We start from the raw sequence: 14616 nt of genomic DNA on the forward strand, positions 1-14616 counted from the left end.
TTTAGTCTGTGCAAAATACACTTTTTATACTCAGAGGTTTTTTAACCATTGTTGTTATATATACAAGTCTTTCTGTAGACAGTATTTCTTGTGCCAATTTGGTAATTTTCCACAAAGATTCACCTCCTTATTATTGTCCCAGCTGCTCTAAAGGATGCTGAATCTATCTTTGTGCCTTAGCAAAATACAGTTGCAGTCCTGATTCTGTATTTCTGCAGTGAATCCCTGCTCTGGCACTGAGGTGGGTTGTGTTTGTCTGCAGTGAAAAGTGTTCACCTTCCTGTAGCAACAGCATGATTGCTCATGAGACCTTCTAAGAGTAGCTACTAGGTAGACCTTTTATTGACTCTGAGTTGTCTTTGAACAGCTAAAAGTCAAGTCTTAATTAAAATAAGCCTTTAATTACATCTTGTCTCTTGTCCCATGCAATATATCCATTGTGTTTCGAGCACTGCTTAGTCCAGCCCTGTCTGACCAGTGAGAAAACAGAGGAGCTGTAGCATTCAGCTCAGGGAGCAGACCTCTGGAGTGGTCTGGGCTGTGGCCATGCTGTCCCTGGGAGAGCAAACTGCCTGTGACCATCTCAGCAAACTGGTTTCTCCTACAAGGCCTTTCAGGGTTACAGTCTTACTTGAGGTCACTTGATGTGGATGTCAGGTGAAGGCTGGAGAAGAATGTATTCTTTCCAAGAGGAAAAGTGGTTTTAGGGCTTTTGCCCAGGAGGGCATTCTTCTAAAAGCTGGTATTTCTAGGTGTTAGTATACCTGTATGTCAGTGCAAGCAGGATCACGTGCTCCCTGACACTGCTGGGTGAAAGGGAGGTGAGTCAAAGGCCCCAGTACAGCCCTTGAACCTCAGCTGTTGGTGGAGAGCCCTGAGAGCACTGACAGTGAGGACAGGATGCTGCTCAGGACTATGGGTTTTTCTCAAAAGCAGGCAGAACTGGGGAAACCTTATCATAACTTTAGAAATCCTTTAGATGCTGATGCTCTTTGTGGACTCTGGGTGCACCAGGTTTGCTGTGATGGGGGAAACTTTGCAGACTGATCTTGTGGGCTGATCATTATAATCTCTAGGAGCCAGCTCACAACCCCCAAATGTTGCTCCTGCACTGTGCCTTGCCCATCTCTCAGGCATGGTACATGGGCCAGCCCATGGGAGCTTGCCCATTCCTCTGGTGGGGTTTCCAAAGCAGCAGGGGCTGCTGACCTACTGGACATGCATCCCCCATCACCACAAGAAGCTGAACTGCATTGAACAGATGCAGCAGAACACAGAGCAGGTGCTGCCACCATCCACCACTCACCACTGTCACAACATCTCCAGCTTTGGAGCTGGACATAGAGCTTTTTTTTTATTTTTGGCTTTCTCTTCCTTTCTTTCTCCACAGCACAGAGGAAGAGACATGGAGAATAACCATGAGCTGATAGTCAGAGCACTTTACATTGCAAGATACTACTTGCTGCATTTCTGCTTTTAAAGTATTCTCAAAGTAGAAATAACCTTAAAAGCCCTGTGACTTTCAGAGCTCTGAGTGCTGAGTTATACAGCACATCTGTGATGCATTAGGGAAGGAGGCAGCAAAGGTATTTTAGGAATCAGTCCCTTCCTATTAAGAGGAAGGTTTGTCTCTGAAGCAGTGTCCTTGACGAGGCTGTCATAGAGAGCTCGCCCTTCTCCCTGGACTCTGTCACTTGCAGAATTTACCTTGTCCTGTTGGGCTGATGAAGGGGTAAGGTGGCACTGGCAGCTAAGGCAGAATTACAATTCTTCAATCATTCTCTGGGCACTTGTGCTTTGAATGGTTTATCACAAACTGCATCTGTCTCCAGAGCCCTCATGCCAATGCTCTTTTGTGAATATCCTTCTGCCCATGTCCCTTGGCACTTTATCACTGCCTTGATGAGCTGTTGGATTGATTCTTTTATATATCTCAGCTGAAAATAGGTTTTCCTGTCTGCTTTAGGAAATTATTCTGAATTCCTACTTTTATACTAGTATTCTTCTAGGGAGTTCTAAATGAGAGTGGCTTCTGGTTTAAAATAAAATAATTTTATAAGCAGTTTATTGAATATTTTCCTCTCAATTCCAAATTAGTTTGGAAGCCCAGAAAGGTTCCTGGCTTGAGTTTGGACCTAGAACCATGGACATGATCAGAGAAGCAAGGGGTCAGTGGCTGTCCATCTCTCCTCCAGACCCACTGAAGTCCTACTCAGGCACTTTCACAAGTGCTAGTCAGATGTTCAGGTTCTTGCAGTACTCCAGAAAACAGGATTTTAAGGCCAGCCCCTCGTGCCCTGGTGGCCAGACTTTAAGCCATTCTGCTGTGTTTTAGGCAGGAGAACCTCTCTGGCCTGTGTGTATCTGCCTGTTGTCACTCCTGCACCTGGTAGCCTGTGAGTCAGTCAACAGACTGGATTCAACTCCCAGATGGTCTGTAGTTCCTGGAGCTCTGTGGAGGAGGGAAGTCAGGTAGAGGAGGCAGATCCAAGCAGTCTCCTATGTATGTGCACAATACATTGTTACCTGTTACTTGCATATACACCTTACTAGATGCCAGAGAATCTGCATGGGCAAAAGGCCTGAAGGTCTCAGTAGGACAAGATGTTCACTCAGAGATCACAGCTAGTGGGGAAGTCTGCTGTCATTCCTCCCAGTGTTTGTGCAACTCCCCAAGCTTTTGTGCACCAGAAAGAATGAGTCCTCAGATCAATTTCCACTTGGCAATTTTGCAGATCCTTGACGAGTGGTTTGGGAGGACGGTCATCTGCTCCTGTGTGAAGCTCAGCTATGACCATGCCCAGAGCATGATTGACAGCCCTGGGAAGGTGTTGTCACCTGAAGAGCTCCCCCCTGTCTCACCCCAGCACTCGATAGCCGAGATCCAGGAGGCTGTGCTGAACCTGCATCGAGTGGCGCAGCGCCTGCGCAAGCAGCGCTTCACCGAGGGCGCCCTGCACTTAGACCAGGTGGGTGAGTCCAGCCCCTTCAGGCTTCACCAAAGCAATTTCACCTTGTACTCTCTAAGGATTTCCCGGCCAGTCTAAAAACTTGAAGGGTAAAATCAAGGCTGGAATGGAAAGGCAGGTTTGAGTGCCAATGTTGTCTTAAGAGCGGCACCAAATTATGTACCATAAGCGGTAAGTAGGATGAAAAGAAAAAAATTCCTGGTTTTTAAGGAGTAATCCATTTTCCAACATTTTTCAAAATCCTAAAACCCTGTTGGACTGGGTAAGTAATTCATGCAGTGAAACAAATCATGACAGTGTCGTTCATTATCGTGCAGTTCAGATATTAGTGCACATTTCACTGGGAAAGGCTCATCCTCCACATTTCTTTCTGTGCTTGCAATATTCTTGTTTTCCACAGCTTTCATAGCAGTTCTCTGTGCTGGGAAAATGACTAAATGTTATCTAAGCTAATACTTGTAAGTGTTGGGTGTGTTTCAGAGGAAAAAATGCTAGTGAGGAGGTTTTCTGTCTGGGATGATTTAAATAATCTTGTATCAGTAGTGGTATGTGTCATTTCTATTTTACAAGGAGATCCAGATATTTTAGGCTATCACAGCAAAAAATACTTTTGCGTGATGTTCAGCTGCTCTGAGGTGGCTTCTGATATTTTTTTTGGATAGGAGGTTCCAGTAATTTGTAGAACCCAGTGGTCTTCCTGAGCAGGACACAAAATAATCTTTTAATATAAGGAAGCTCTATTGTTTCATTTTGCAAAATGAGTGTGAGTCAACGTAAGGATATTGCTGAGAAAGAAGCTAGGAGTGGTGTAAACAGGGCTATTGTATGTAAGACATATGTTGTAACCCTTCCATTTTACTCAGCATTGTAGTGTTGTCTCCAGTTGCAGGAAAGTCTAATTTTAGAGAAATCATTGCAGAGCAACAGGAGCAAGAGGTGTCCCTAATTTGTGACCTTCCCCAACATTCTGGTGGAGCTGCTGTGAAGAAGAGGCAATGTGCTTTCCCCCATGTCTAAGATAGACAGAATGACAAATTTGTATTTTGAATTTCAGCAGAGGAGTTTTTATTTCAGGGTAAACCTTCTGCTGTAGGCAGTGAAGTGTCTGGGGCTGTCTTGCCTACATCTGTCGTAGGAGGTCTCAGAGGACTGCTTCAGCACACTTAAGTGAGCCTGGAGCAAGGACATTTGCTTAAGGTCCCCCTAAATTAATTTGAAAACTATTTTTGGAAATCAAATTCCACTTTGAAGTTTTCTTAAACCTCTTCTGGAACAGAGACTTCCTTCTTTGAGGCTTAGTGCACAATGGTTAATAAACTGGGCCTTTGTTCCCAAGCACACCCTGAATGCTAGAGAAACATAAAAATCACAGCTTTTGCACGACATCAGCTGCCTGGGAAGCCCTGGAGGTATCTGGCTTGGAAAAAGAGTCCATGGTGACTGGAAGCTGTGGCCCAGAAAGGTCACCAGCTGCCTTCCACAAGTCACTGTTACAGTGTAGTGCTGACTGCTAGCTGTGTGCCCCTCAGTTGAGTTACCTGTTATCAAACTAACCTCAGGGGAAATATGTTTTAAACCAGCTGTGACATTTTCAATGGGAGGATTTGGCCAGGGAAGCATCCTGTTCCAGTGATAGCCCATAAAAGATTAGCTGTGTTTTGTTTTGCTCTGTGCTCCTACAGAAGAGCCATTAAAGAGAACATATTGGAGTATCATTTGTGAGACTGGGATTAAAAACCACAGCTAAGGGCACCAGAGGCCGTTGATTCTGCTCAGCCTAGTTCCCAACCATCATGATAAACTGAGTTATGTGTCACAAATGGCACTTTATACTGTGCAGAATCTCTCTCCCCTGGCAAGAATGTCAAAGTAATGGTCTTTGAGAAGGAAGCATATTTTAGATCAAGGGACACTTTCACCACACTTAGTGGAGTCAAGTACTGCCCTGATAGCTTTATTTTGATAAACTACACCCTTCCCAGCCCATGGAGGAAGTGGTTGCTCCAAGGCCTGAGTATGAACAGTGTGTGAGGGACAGGTTTGGGGAGGTGGCCAGTGGCATATGGTGGGACAAAGCAATCTGTGTCCTTTAATAGAAGGGGACAAACTCCTCTACTCCTGCTTCCCCAGTTCCCTGAGTTCCCATGGGCACAGCTGTGTGCCATGTCCCACTTCCAGCCCCAAATGAGCAAGCGAGGGTGGGTACAAATGGGAAACACACCTTTCTAATCACTGGACCTCTCACTGATTTCCTGTTGAGTCATGTAAATCCTGAACAATGGAAGACAAACTCCAGCAGGAAGCTTGGGGCAATGAATTATCGGATTCCAAATAAATATGTGAGTGAAGGAAATGATCATCCCACAGTCGTGAGGGAGGGGGTGGCTGAGCATGGATGACTTCTGTGCTTTTTTTTCCAAGGGATGTGAGCCCTCTTCCTATACATTGTGTTATGTTTGAGAGTTCTGCCATGGGGTAACTCCTGATTGAACAGTGATAACTTTTTTTGTTTACTTCTACCCTGCCATTTTTCAGTGTGAAGTGTTCCTGTGCTTCCTGTTGGTGTTAAGAAAATCCTGGGGGAAAGACTCTCCCATCCTCCTTTGCCACTGGCTGTGGTGGCTTTGGGCTGGTGCTCTCCCTGTCTGCCTCAGTTTTCTCTTTGGACTGATACTGATCTGTCCCATAGTATCCATGTAGTTTAGGATTTATTCCCCAAAACTAAGAACATTTCTTAGATGAAGCAATTCATGAGCATATCTTTATAACAGCTGGCCAGGGAGCTCCTTGGATGTGACACAGGCTGTCTCCAGTATGATGCAGCAGTGTCAGGCTGGTCCTGCTGGGGTGAGAAGAATATTTCCTCTTTGAATGTCACTGCTGAATTTTTATGACCTAATGTGAGAGCAGCATCTGCTTGCCCATAGTTTTATCTTTTAACAGCAATTTTAGAAGCAGGAATCTCCATAGCTCAACGGATGAAGAATATACAGATATATATATATTTTAATAACTTAGGAATTACATATCTGGGTCACACAGAAGACCATGAGACATTACAGAGATAGTACACAGTCTGGAAAGCTTAGGGTTTGTGGGTTCAGTGTCAGTATGTGTGTGTCTCTTGGGGCTGTGCAATTTTGAATTCTTGCTTTAGTTTAATCCTGGCCATGACTTTAACGCACATATCTGTGACCCCTCTTTCCCCCCACTCTCCAGTTCCTTTCATGCCTCTGCAGAGGTCTGGGAATCCTGCTGGGATTGCAGGGAATCCTGCTGCATTGGACCTTGAGTCTGAGGACCACGTTTGCAACCAGAGCCACACATCTGTCATTCCGTGGGGATCCAGCTGTCCCCATAGGGGTTTTTCCCCTAGAATATGGTTTCCTGTGCTGCCTGCCAGCTTCCTAGTTCCAAAAAGCAGTTGAGCTGAGTTTTAAAGGTTTAAAGATTTTGCACCTTCAACAGCTAAGAAGCTTATGAAACTTTGTCCACACAGACAGAGATTAATGTATTTCTTTTCCTTCTCATTCGGTGCTGCAGCTTTTAGGTGCAAAGGCAAGAAGTCTTGTATGTGACTAAGAAAAAATGTTCAGGTATTTACGTTATTGTCTTCCCCCCCCCAACACCTCCTTCCTGCACAGGACCATGAAATGCCACCTCTGTGCTGTCCTCTCACAGCTCCTGGTGTAGCCAGTCTATAAATTGGAGCAGAGATCTGACCTGGTTTAAAAAGCAAAGTGAGCACAACCCACAGCTTTCCTTTTTTTTTTTTTTTTCCTGGCCAGGTTACTTTGAAGCTGGATCACTTCCCCAGCCCACAGCTTTTAGAAACACTAGCCAGAGAATCAGATAGAAACTTGCTTTCAACAAAAACCATCAAGTTTGCAGAAAAGCTTCTTAGCTCCAGCCTGCCTAGAGGAGACGTGCTGATAAATGGTTCTCTTTTGGCCTCAGCAGTTTAGAAATGAATCACGAGGACAGATGCCTACGGGAAGACAGGTTAAAAAGGATTTCTGTGCCTTTTTAAAATGAGAATACCCCGGGATGCTGATCTGTCTCTATGACAACTCTCTGTGAGCTAAGCATTTCCTTTTGTTGTGCCAGTGATTCTACCTTTACCAGCACATTTACACCTGGGTGCTCAAAACATCAGCATTGACCAAAGTTCCTTGTGAGAACAACCCAAAGTGCATTTGCATTGTACTAGTTAATGGCACTGAATTGTTTGCTAGAATAGCTTCTCTCCTTGTTTTCTGCAATACAGACATTTAGCTTTGCAGGTGTGTGGGAAAAGGGAAGGAAAAAAAGGGCAAAAATTACAAAGATTAGAGTGTTACACGAATTTAAGTGTTGAATTGGTAGTGAAATCCTCTTATTTCTGCTTGCTCCCAGCTTGTGTAGGATGCCGTTGTCTTGTCATGTGAGCAAGGCTTGCTGTTCCCTGTGGGTCTGTATTGTTTCGAGTAACTTAGAGATAGTAAAAAGTGTATTGTTGTAGCTCTGTAGAACGCTGGAGACCTATGGTCTTGTACCATGGCTGGTGAGGATAAGGAAATCAGTGATCTTTGAGAATAGCTTTGTTTATTTAAGTCTGGTGGTACTGCTAAAGTAAGAGAGCATTTAATAGAGCTTCAGGAAACTTAGGGAAACAAGCACAAAGGTCCCAAACACCAAGATGTGTGCAGAACGCCAGCTCCAAACCACCCCGGTATGTGACATCTGGGATTTAGTAGCCAGCTCTGTATAGGTTTTGAAGCCCTCAAAACCTAGTCTGTCTACTTGGTGCAAATGGCTTTGAGAAGCTGACGCAAGCCACTCACACATGGAAAGGGAGGAGGAGGAGGGACACTGCCTGTGACACTGTATGTTGGGAAATTTTGGTTCTGGTTGTGGCTAATGGGATAGGACAGAAACATGTATTTTTAGACAGCTGTCCTTGCTAATGCTGTTTAATTGTAAATCTCAAGAACCACAAATGAATTACTCTCGTTATTAACATTTTCCAATATGAGCAACTGCTGGAAATAATTATGGGAAATTGTTTTGTCATATTTCCTGCCTCATATCTGTATAGTAAGCATTTACGTCTTTTATTCTTGCTTTGTGAAAGTAATAAATATTTCTGGTTAAACAGTCATTGTGTGCAAAATACAGTTAATTACTATATGAATGGAAGACTTAGGGTTGGAAGAAGTGTTTAGATGGGACAGAAAAGGGCTATAATGTTGCACAGACTTCAATGTGATGTGTTTTCTTTAATAGCATATTCTGAATTTATGTCTTAAAATGCAGTTGGGGCAGAAAGGTTCATCCTGGCTTGACTGCTCCCTGGAGTGATCCTTAAGTTTTCTGTCCAAGGCTGCTGTATGTGCTACCCCTGCACACTGAGTGCATGGACTGTTGAAGGGAGGAGTAAATGGCTTTTCTGCAGCCCCTGACTGGAGCAGGGGCTGCATCTCTTGGTCAGTCTCAAAAAGAAAGTCATTGCATGGTATGTGATAGTAGCAAATTCATCTGGGATTTGGTTCCATCAGGGTAGGTTGAGGTGTAGGTACCTGGCTGGGCACTTGGCTTTGGTGCAAGAGAAAATCCAAAATGCCCGTCTGTAAAAGCCTGAAAACTGCTATGATACCTTCCTAAAGAGGCTGTTACAGCAAAAGTGCATGAACATGCCAGCAGAGGCAGGGTGGGCAGTATGTACAGGGCTGTGAGATAAATGGAAACTCAGACTGACAAGGAGCTTTCACTATTCACTTCCTATCACAATTCCAGCATTGTCTGCTCCTTCTCTTTGATGTCTGGTTAAAGAGGCATCATCAAAACCCAGAATGGGGACAGCAGGTGCTATATGATCATTATGGATAGTTGCTTATACTGTGTGATACATAAGGCAGCTGAGGGAATGTTGGATGTACTTGGAGATTAATTTCCTTTGGGGATTTTGTGTCTTTTGTGTAGCCCCAGTTAATACATCAAAACGAGCATCTGAGGCCACAGCTTCCTCCTGGGGAATGGTACTCTCCTGCAGGAGTACCCAAAATGTACAAAGCTGTACAAAGGTGTGTCAGAAAAGTAGGGAGGATTTTCAGCCTCTCTTCCCTGCAATACCACAGAGGAACATGGTGCTTGGCAGAAGAATATGAGATGTCAACACTATGGTCAGGAGCAGCTACAGCTTGGGTCGGGAAGTTTGCACACACACCGAGGATCCACATGGGATGGAGGAGTTCTGGGATCATGTTATAGAGGGGATGTGTGTTGGCTGAGCATCTCTCTGCTTACACGGAGATGTTTGCGTTGCCAGGAGGTTTTAAAATAATTTGATTAAATTAGGATTTTGAGTGGAAAGCTCTCTGAATCTAGTCTTTTGCCCTGGGATTTTAATGAAGTCTTCCCAGGGGTGTGAGTAGGATTGATGTCCTCGCGCACGTCCCGCCGTTCCCCGATGGTTCTTTCTGAGCTGAGCAGCTGCATCCCAGCAGGAGCAGGTGCAGAAATGGCCGAGCTGGCTCCGGCATGAGCGGGGAGTCGGACGCTGGAGCGCAGGGCTCGGCTGTGGAGCGTTGTGCTGGGAGCCACTGCAGCCAGATGTCTGGGCAAACACAGCCAGGAAGGAGCTCCCCACACAGTGGTGCTCTGGCATTAATTTACCATCAGTAATGCAAGAGTGAGTTGTGACTTTATTCTTCCTGGAGAAAGTATTCCAACCACTAGCTTGGATATTCAAGACCTCTGGTGGATGTACAAGTGGTTTTCTTCTAAACAAACACAGCTTAACCCTTGAGTTTTAATAAATCTGTCACAGACGTGCAAGCTGAGAAACTTCTCTGTAAAAACCAGGTCTTTTGCTTTACTTTTGAGATGCTGTGTGACACAGCACAAGTGTTAGTTATTCTTTCACCCGCTAGCCTCAGAGCAAGTATCAGAGGGGAGGCTGGCTCCATCCTTCCAGACGATGGAAATGATATGCAGAGGTGAAGCAGTTGCCCAAGTTCACGTGGTGTGTTGGTGGCAGAGCTGGCAGGACTTTATCTGATTCCCCTGCCAATCCAGTGCCTTGGGCCAATGCTGACCATTCTCTTCATCTCATGTTTATTACTGACACCTGTTTAATAAGAACTGGTGCTTCTTTGTTTCTGCTGTGTATTACTGGCCCAGTTAAGCACAGGGTTTTTTATATCTCCTGGTTCCTCAGCAGATACGTCTCACAATTTAGAGCAGAGAAGCAAGGAGGGCTGAACTGTGGCCGGCACATCTCTGCAGTCCAGAGGCAATTGGTGTGGTTCACAAGTAGCCTCTCTTTCCATTCTTTTCAGTTCTTGGGCTTTGCCTATGTGTGCCAGGACCAAGCCAGTGGGCTGCTATCCCATGGAAGTCCCTCCTGCTTGCCTGGGACAGAGTTGCAGTGGGCAGTACATCGTTAGACCTTCCAAATTGCTTGGCTTTTTCTGTTGATTGAATCCAGTTGGTGATCAGCCATTGTAGAAGGGGGATGAGCTGGCAGTCATTGCATGCTGACCTGCAAGCAAGGTTGAAGGTGTTTGCAAGCACTCCAAATTCACACCTGAAGTACACATCTCTTGATTCTGTGAATTAACTGCTTGCAGATGGGTCTTGCCCTTGCCTTGTGATAGACAGCCTGGTGTCATCTGCTCAGACAGTGCCAAATAGCATGTCTAGGGGAAATAGAGGGCATCTGTGTTGGCTTAGTGTGGTGGAATGTGTCCCAAATGTGATGCTGATAGCTCAGGTGGACAGAGGATTCAGTGCTTTATCCAGCTGAGCAAGCTGCTCTCTGGATCAAGCACTCTCTTTTGAGGTTGATGGGGAGAGTAGTGGCTTCTGCTGGCTATATTGAAAAAGGTTCAGGATAGAAAAACTGGTTCTTGACGAAGCAGAAACAAACTGGTTCTTCAGTGTCTCTGATAGCAAGACAAATAAAACCCAGGAAAACACATTTGTGTAGAGGTGTATGTGGGGTGAGTGCTGGGAGGAAATTCTTATTTTACATTTTCTGCTGAGGAAACAATCCTTGCTCTGAGAGTCTTGCCCTCCACTTAATGGTGTTTTTCTTCCCTGGTGATGAACAGACGTCATCAGAAAGTCTCTTGTTGTTCCAGATTCTGTTTATCACGTATTTGAACAAAGACTTGACAAGGGGGTTTTTTTTCAGGTATTAATTATAGTTGACTGCAAGGCTAATCCATCATCCTCTTTAGATGGAGTCACTGGGTGTTGACTGATATAGCTGCAAATGTGATCAATCTGCCATAGGTGAAGATGTAGCAGCTCTTTGTCAGAGCCATTTCAGTTTCACCCAACAGTATATAGAAGAAAGGCTAATTGTATAATAACAAAAGGCAACGTTTGGAAGGAGATGAAAGATTCTGACATTACAGTTCTGTGATTTCTCATTTCAATTCCAAAGTGAGAGGGGAAAATATTCATGGCCACAACTCATTTTATCAGGTGTTTCTGGGCATGATCACTCCTTCTGAGTCCTGGGGTATTTTATCTTTTGTCATTCATAGCATACGGATGTTGAAGTACAAAGAAGCTCAGAAAGCACCTGTGGTTTTCATAGCCCTCTGAAATGAGACTACAGGATCCAAGCATAGCCAAGATCTTAGCCAAGATCCCAGCAGGTGAGGACAGAGCTGATCTTGCCCTATCTGAGGAAACCAGTGCCTGCTGAAGTCCACTTTTGGGTTTATCTTTAAATGTTCCAAGTCAAAGCTCACATCTTCTGAAATGATATGTCCTGTTAAAGTTTGCAGTGATTCATTTGGAGTGCATTTTGTTGAGCAACCTCTTGGGTTTGTTTTGAAAGCAAGTGGCTTTGAATCTGTCTTGGGTAGTCTGGATCATTTATCTTGCCCTTTTCTGCATCTTCATGTGGTAACAGGGAACTTGTTTAAGCAAACAAACATAATTCAGAGTATGGATTTCCCCTGAATATGAAATTGCGTAAAATGGGAGCATGAAGCATGACATCTCAGATAAGGTTGTTGGTCCATGTTGCACTTATTTCCTTAGTTGGGATTTGAGGAAGACCTCGTCCCTGAGTGTGCTCCTCCTTTGTGCAGCTCTGCCTTCACTGCTGGGAGACACATTCCCTGTCGTTTCCTGCCTCCATCTTGAGGCACAAACACCCATCTCTCCCAAAGATGTGTATTCACAAGTTACTGCACTGTCAACACCTTAAACCTGCCAACACTACTAAACTTTGCCCTCTGAAGGAAGCATATTTCTATTTTGGATCTCATCTGGCAGCTAATATCTTGCATTTGTCTAATTAGTTACCAACTAAGCTGGCCACAGTCCATTGCCCATCTGTGATGGGCTGCCATTAAATTAGTGGTCACTTGAAAACTAAGCAAGAGGCAGTGAGAAAGTAGCCTCAAGAGTTTGTTGGACTTGAGTGGCATGAGGGACTTGAGACATCTGGAAGAAACCAGCCATGCAAAATCACTGTGGAGGGGTTTTTGTGGGTAATTCCTTTAACTGGGCTTGAAAAACTTGTTTCTGCCACAGAAATACAAACTAACCAAGCAGTCACTCTTGCTTGACTTTTTTTTTGTAAAAAACCAGCCTAGCCTGAATACAACAAAATTTAATTTGTGCCATCCTTGACAGCTGAAGTAAACCTGCCCTGTCATGGGTTTGATCTGTCTGATCCTGCAGAACTGGGGGGCTGCAGAGCTGTTGCTTATTGGGTGTCTCATGGCAATGCTGAAAAATTCACAGTCCCATGAGTCAGCAGGAGATTTTGCATTAACTTTAGGGTTGTAGTTTCACCTCAATTTCAAGGTCTCTGTTTTAATCTCAAGACTATCCTTGCTTTTCTGAGGAACAAGCCCCTCGATCCAGCTTGCACTTTACTTCTGACTAGCATGTTAGAGGTAGAACCTGACCTACAATACTGGGAAATAAAATGCTTAAATAGCTAAAATGGGATTTGAAAAAATGCAATTTATTAAATGATTTCTCAGTCATTGATGTGTTTAGCAGGTATAGAAGACAAAATGAACTAAAACAGGCTTTGGCATTTCAGAAAGTGAGTCATTTTTTCTGTTGCATCATGTATAAACTTTTCCCTACTCGTGTATGTATGGTTGAAATTACTTTGAGGTTTTGAATTCTCACTTCAGCTCTCTGTTTTTTATTCTTTTCAAGCATTACTGAAAGTGAATTCTGTGCTCACATTGCCTTGCTGTTTCATTGTTTTGTTTGTTTGTTTGGTTTTTTCTTAATAAAACAATGGGCAACATGCAGGTAGTTAAATGAGTTGGGGAGTTATTGGTTTCTCATATTTAGGTAGGAGTAAAAGGTAGATATATTGATGGATCCATAACATTGTTCCAGGGGAAGCTGCTGACAAATATCCTTTACCCAGGGGGCCAACCTTTGGCAGTGTGGTCATCTCTTTTCAGATTCTCAGGCATTTATAGAGGTTCCTTGAAATCAGTTTAAAGACCATGAGTATGATGCTGTTGCAACCAGCTGAGAGAGCAAACAGGTGTGTCTTTCCTTAAAAGAGTGCAAGAGTATTCTGAGGTTCTCCACGCCGCAAGAATGCTATTGCTCAGAATTCCAGGAGTTCTGAGATAAAGACTAGAGCACACAGTGAGCACTGGGAGATGCCAGATAGAAATATGGTATCTGAATGGAGTTTCCACAGGCCAGGCCCAGCACAGAAGCCAGTTGGTCTCCACATGCTGGGACCAACAAGATGTTGTACATTTTTCTTGGCATGAAGAAATCCAGCAGACAGAGGTGTGTCAAACCTGTCCTTGTGCACCCACTTCATAGGGAGACATGGATACTCCTCAGGAGTGACCTGGATGACCTTCTTTCTTCAGAGTTCACAGCTGCCACCTGCAGCCAAGCTCTGCAGAGGACAGAGGACTTGCTCCAACCCCAAGCAGCTGGACAAAGTGACATCACCTGGGCATCATCCCTTCAGGAAAATTGTCTGTAACATACTTTAGACCCAACACTGAGGATCAGTGGTTTTGCCTCAAGTAACCTTTGTCATAGTGGTAGCACAGCAAAGGGTACAAAACACAGTTCAGAGGAGGAAGATTTACTGAAAAGAGCTTGAATGGCCAAGAAATGGGAGCTACCACAGGCTTTTGTCCCATCCCTCATTAATTTTCATTGTGGAAGAGGGAAGGGTTTGGAGAAGGGTTTTTTGTTTGTCTGAAATAAAAAATCCCCAAACCTTTCATGTACCTGTTGCCCCAAATGTTTTTAGAACTTGCGTGCAGCTGCACGGTCTGCCTTATCTCATTAGAAACTGGCTTGATCTTCAGTCTTGGCAGATTCCATGAGAGTCTAAGAGATCTATTAGAAGGATCAAAGGTGACTCTATGGTATGAGAGGGTAGGAATCTCCCAGCTTATTGAATGTCAGCTGTGACAGTGCAGTGCCTGGCGTGTGTTGTGTCAAGGCTCTGCAGTTATGGCATGCTGGAAATGTAAAACTGGAAAGGGCTTTAGGAGATGATCCTTTTCCTGGCAGTAGCAGGAGCTCAGCTGGTAGCAGTCCTGTGCTGTGTTTGTTGCTGCTCTGTCACTGAGCCTTTGTAGCTGCTGGGACCTGTGAGCCAGAGCAAGTTGCTCCTGGGGTTGTCTCCATGACT

General features: G+C 44.4%; 1 protein-coding gene across 3 annotated transcripts in view; it reads left to right on the forward strand.

Moving 5' to 3' along the window:
• DIS3L2 (DIS3 like 3'-5' exoribonuclease 2) overlaps window positions 1-14616 on the forward strand; it is a 180146-nt gene that overhangs the window by 116489 nt on the left and 49041 nt on the right. For all 3 annotated transcript variants that reach the window (XM_077184037.1, XM_054639416.2, XM_077184038.1), the window contains exon 14: window positions 2736-2969. In XM_077184037.1, coding sequence (XP_077040152.1) covers window positions 2736-2969 — 234 coding nt within the window. The remainder of the gene's footprint in view (window positions 1-2735; window positions 2970-14616) is intronic.

The sequence above is a fragment of the Agelaius phoeniceus genome, chromosome 10, assembly GCF_051311805.1.
Source record: "Agelaius phoeniceus isolate bAgePho1 chromosome 10, bAgePho1.hap1, whole genome shotgun sequence".
NCBI classification, from domain to species: Eukaryota; Metazoa; Chordata; class Aves; order Passeriformes; family Icteridae; genus Agelaius; species Agelaius phoeniceus.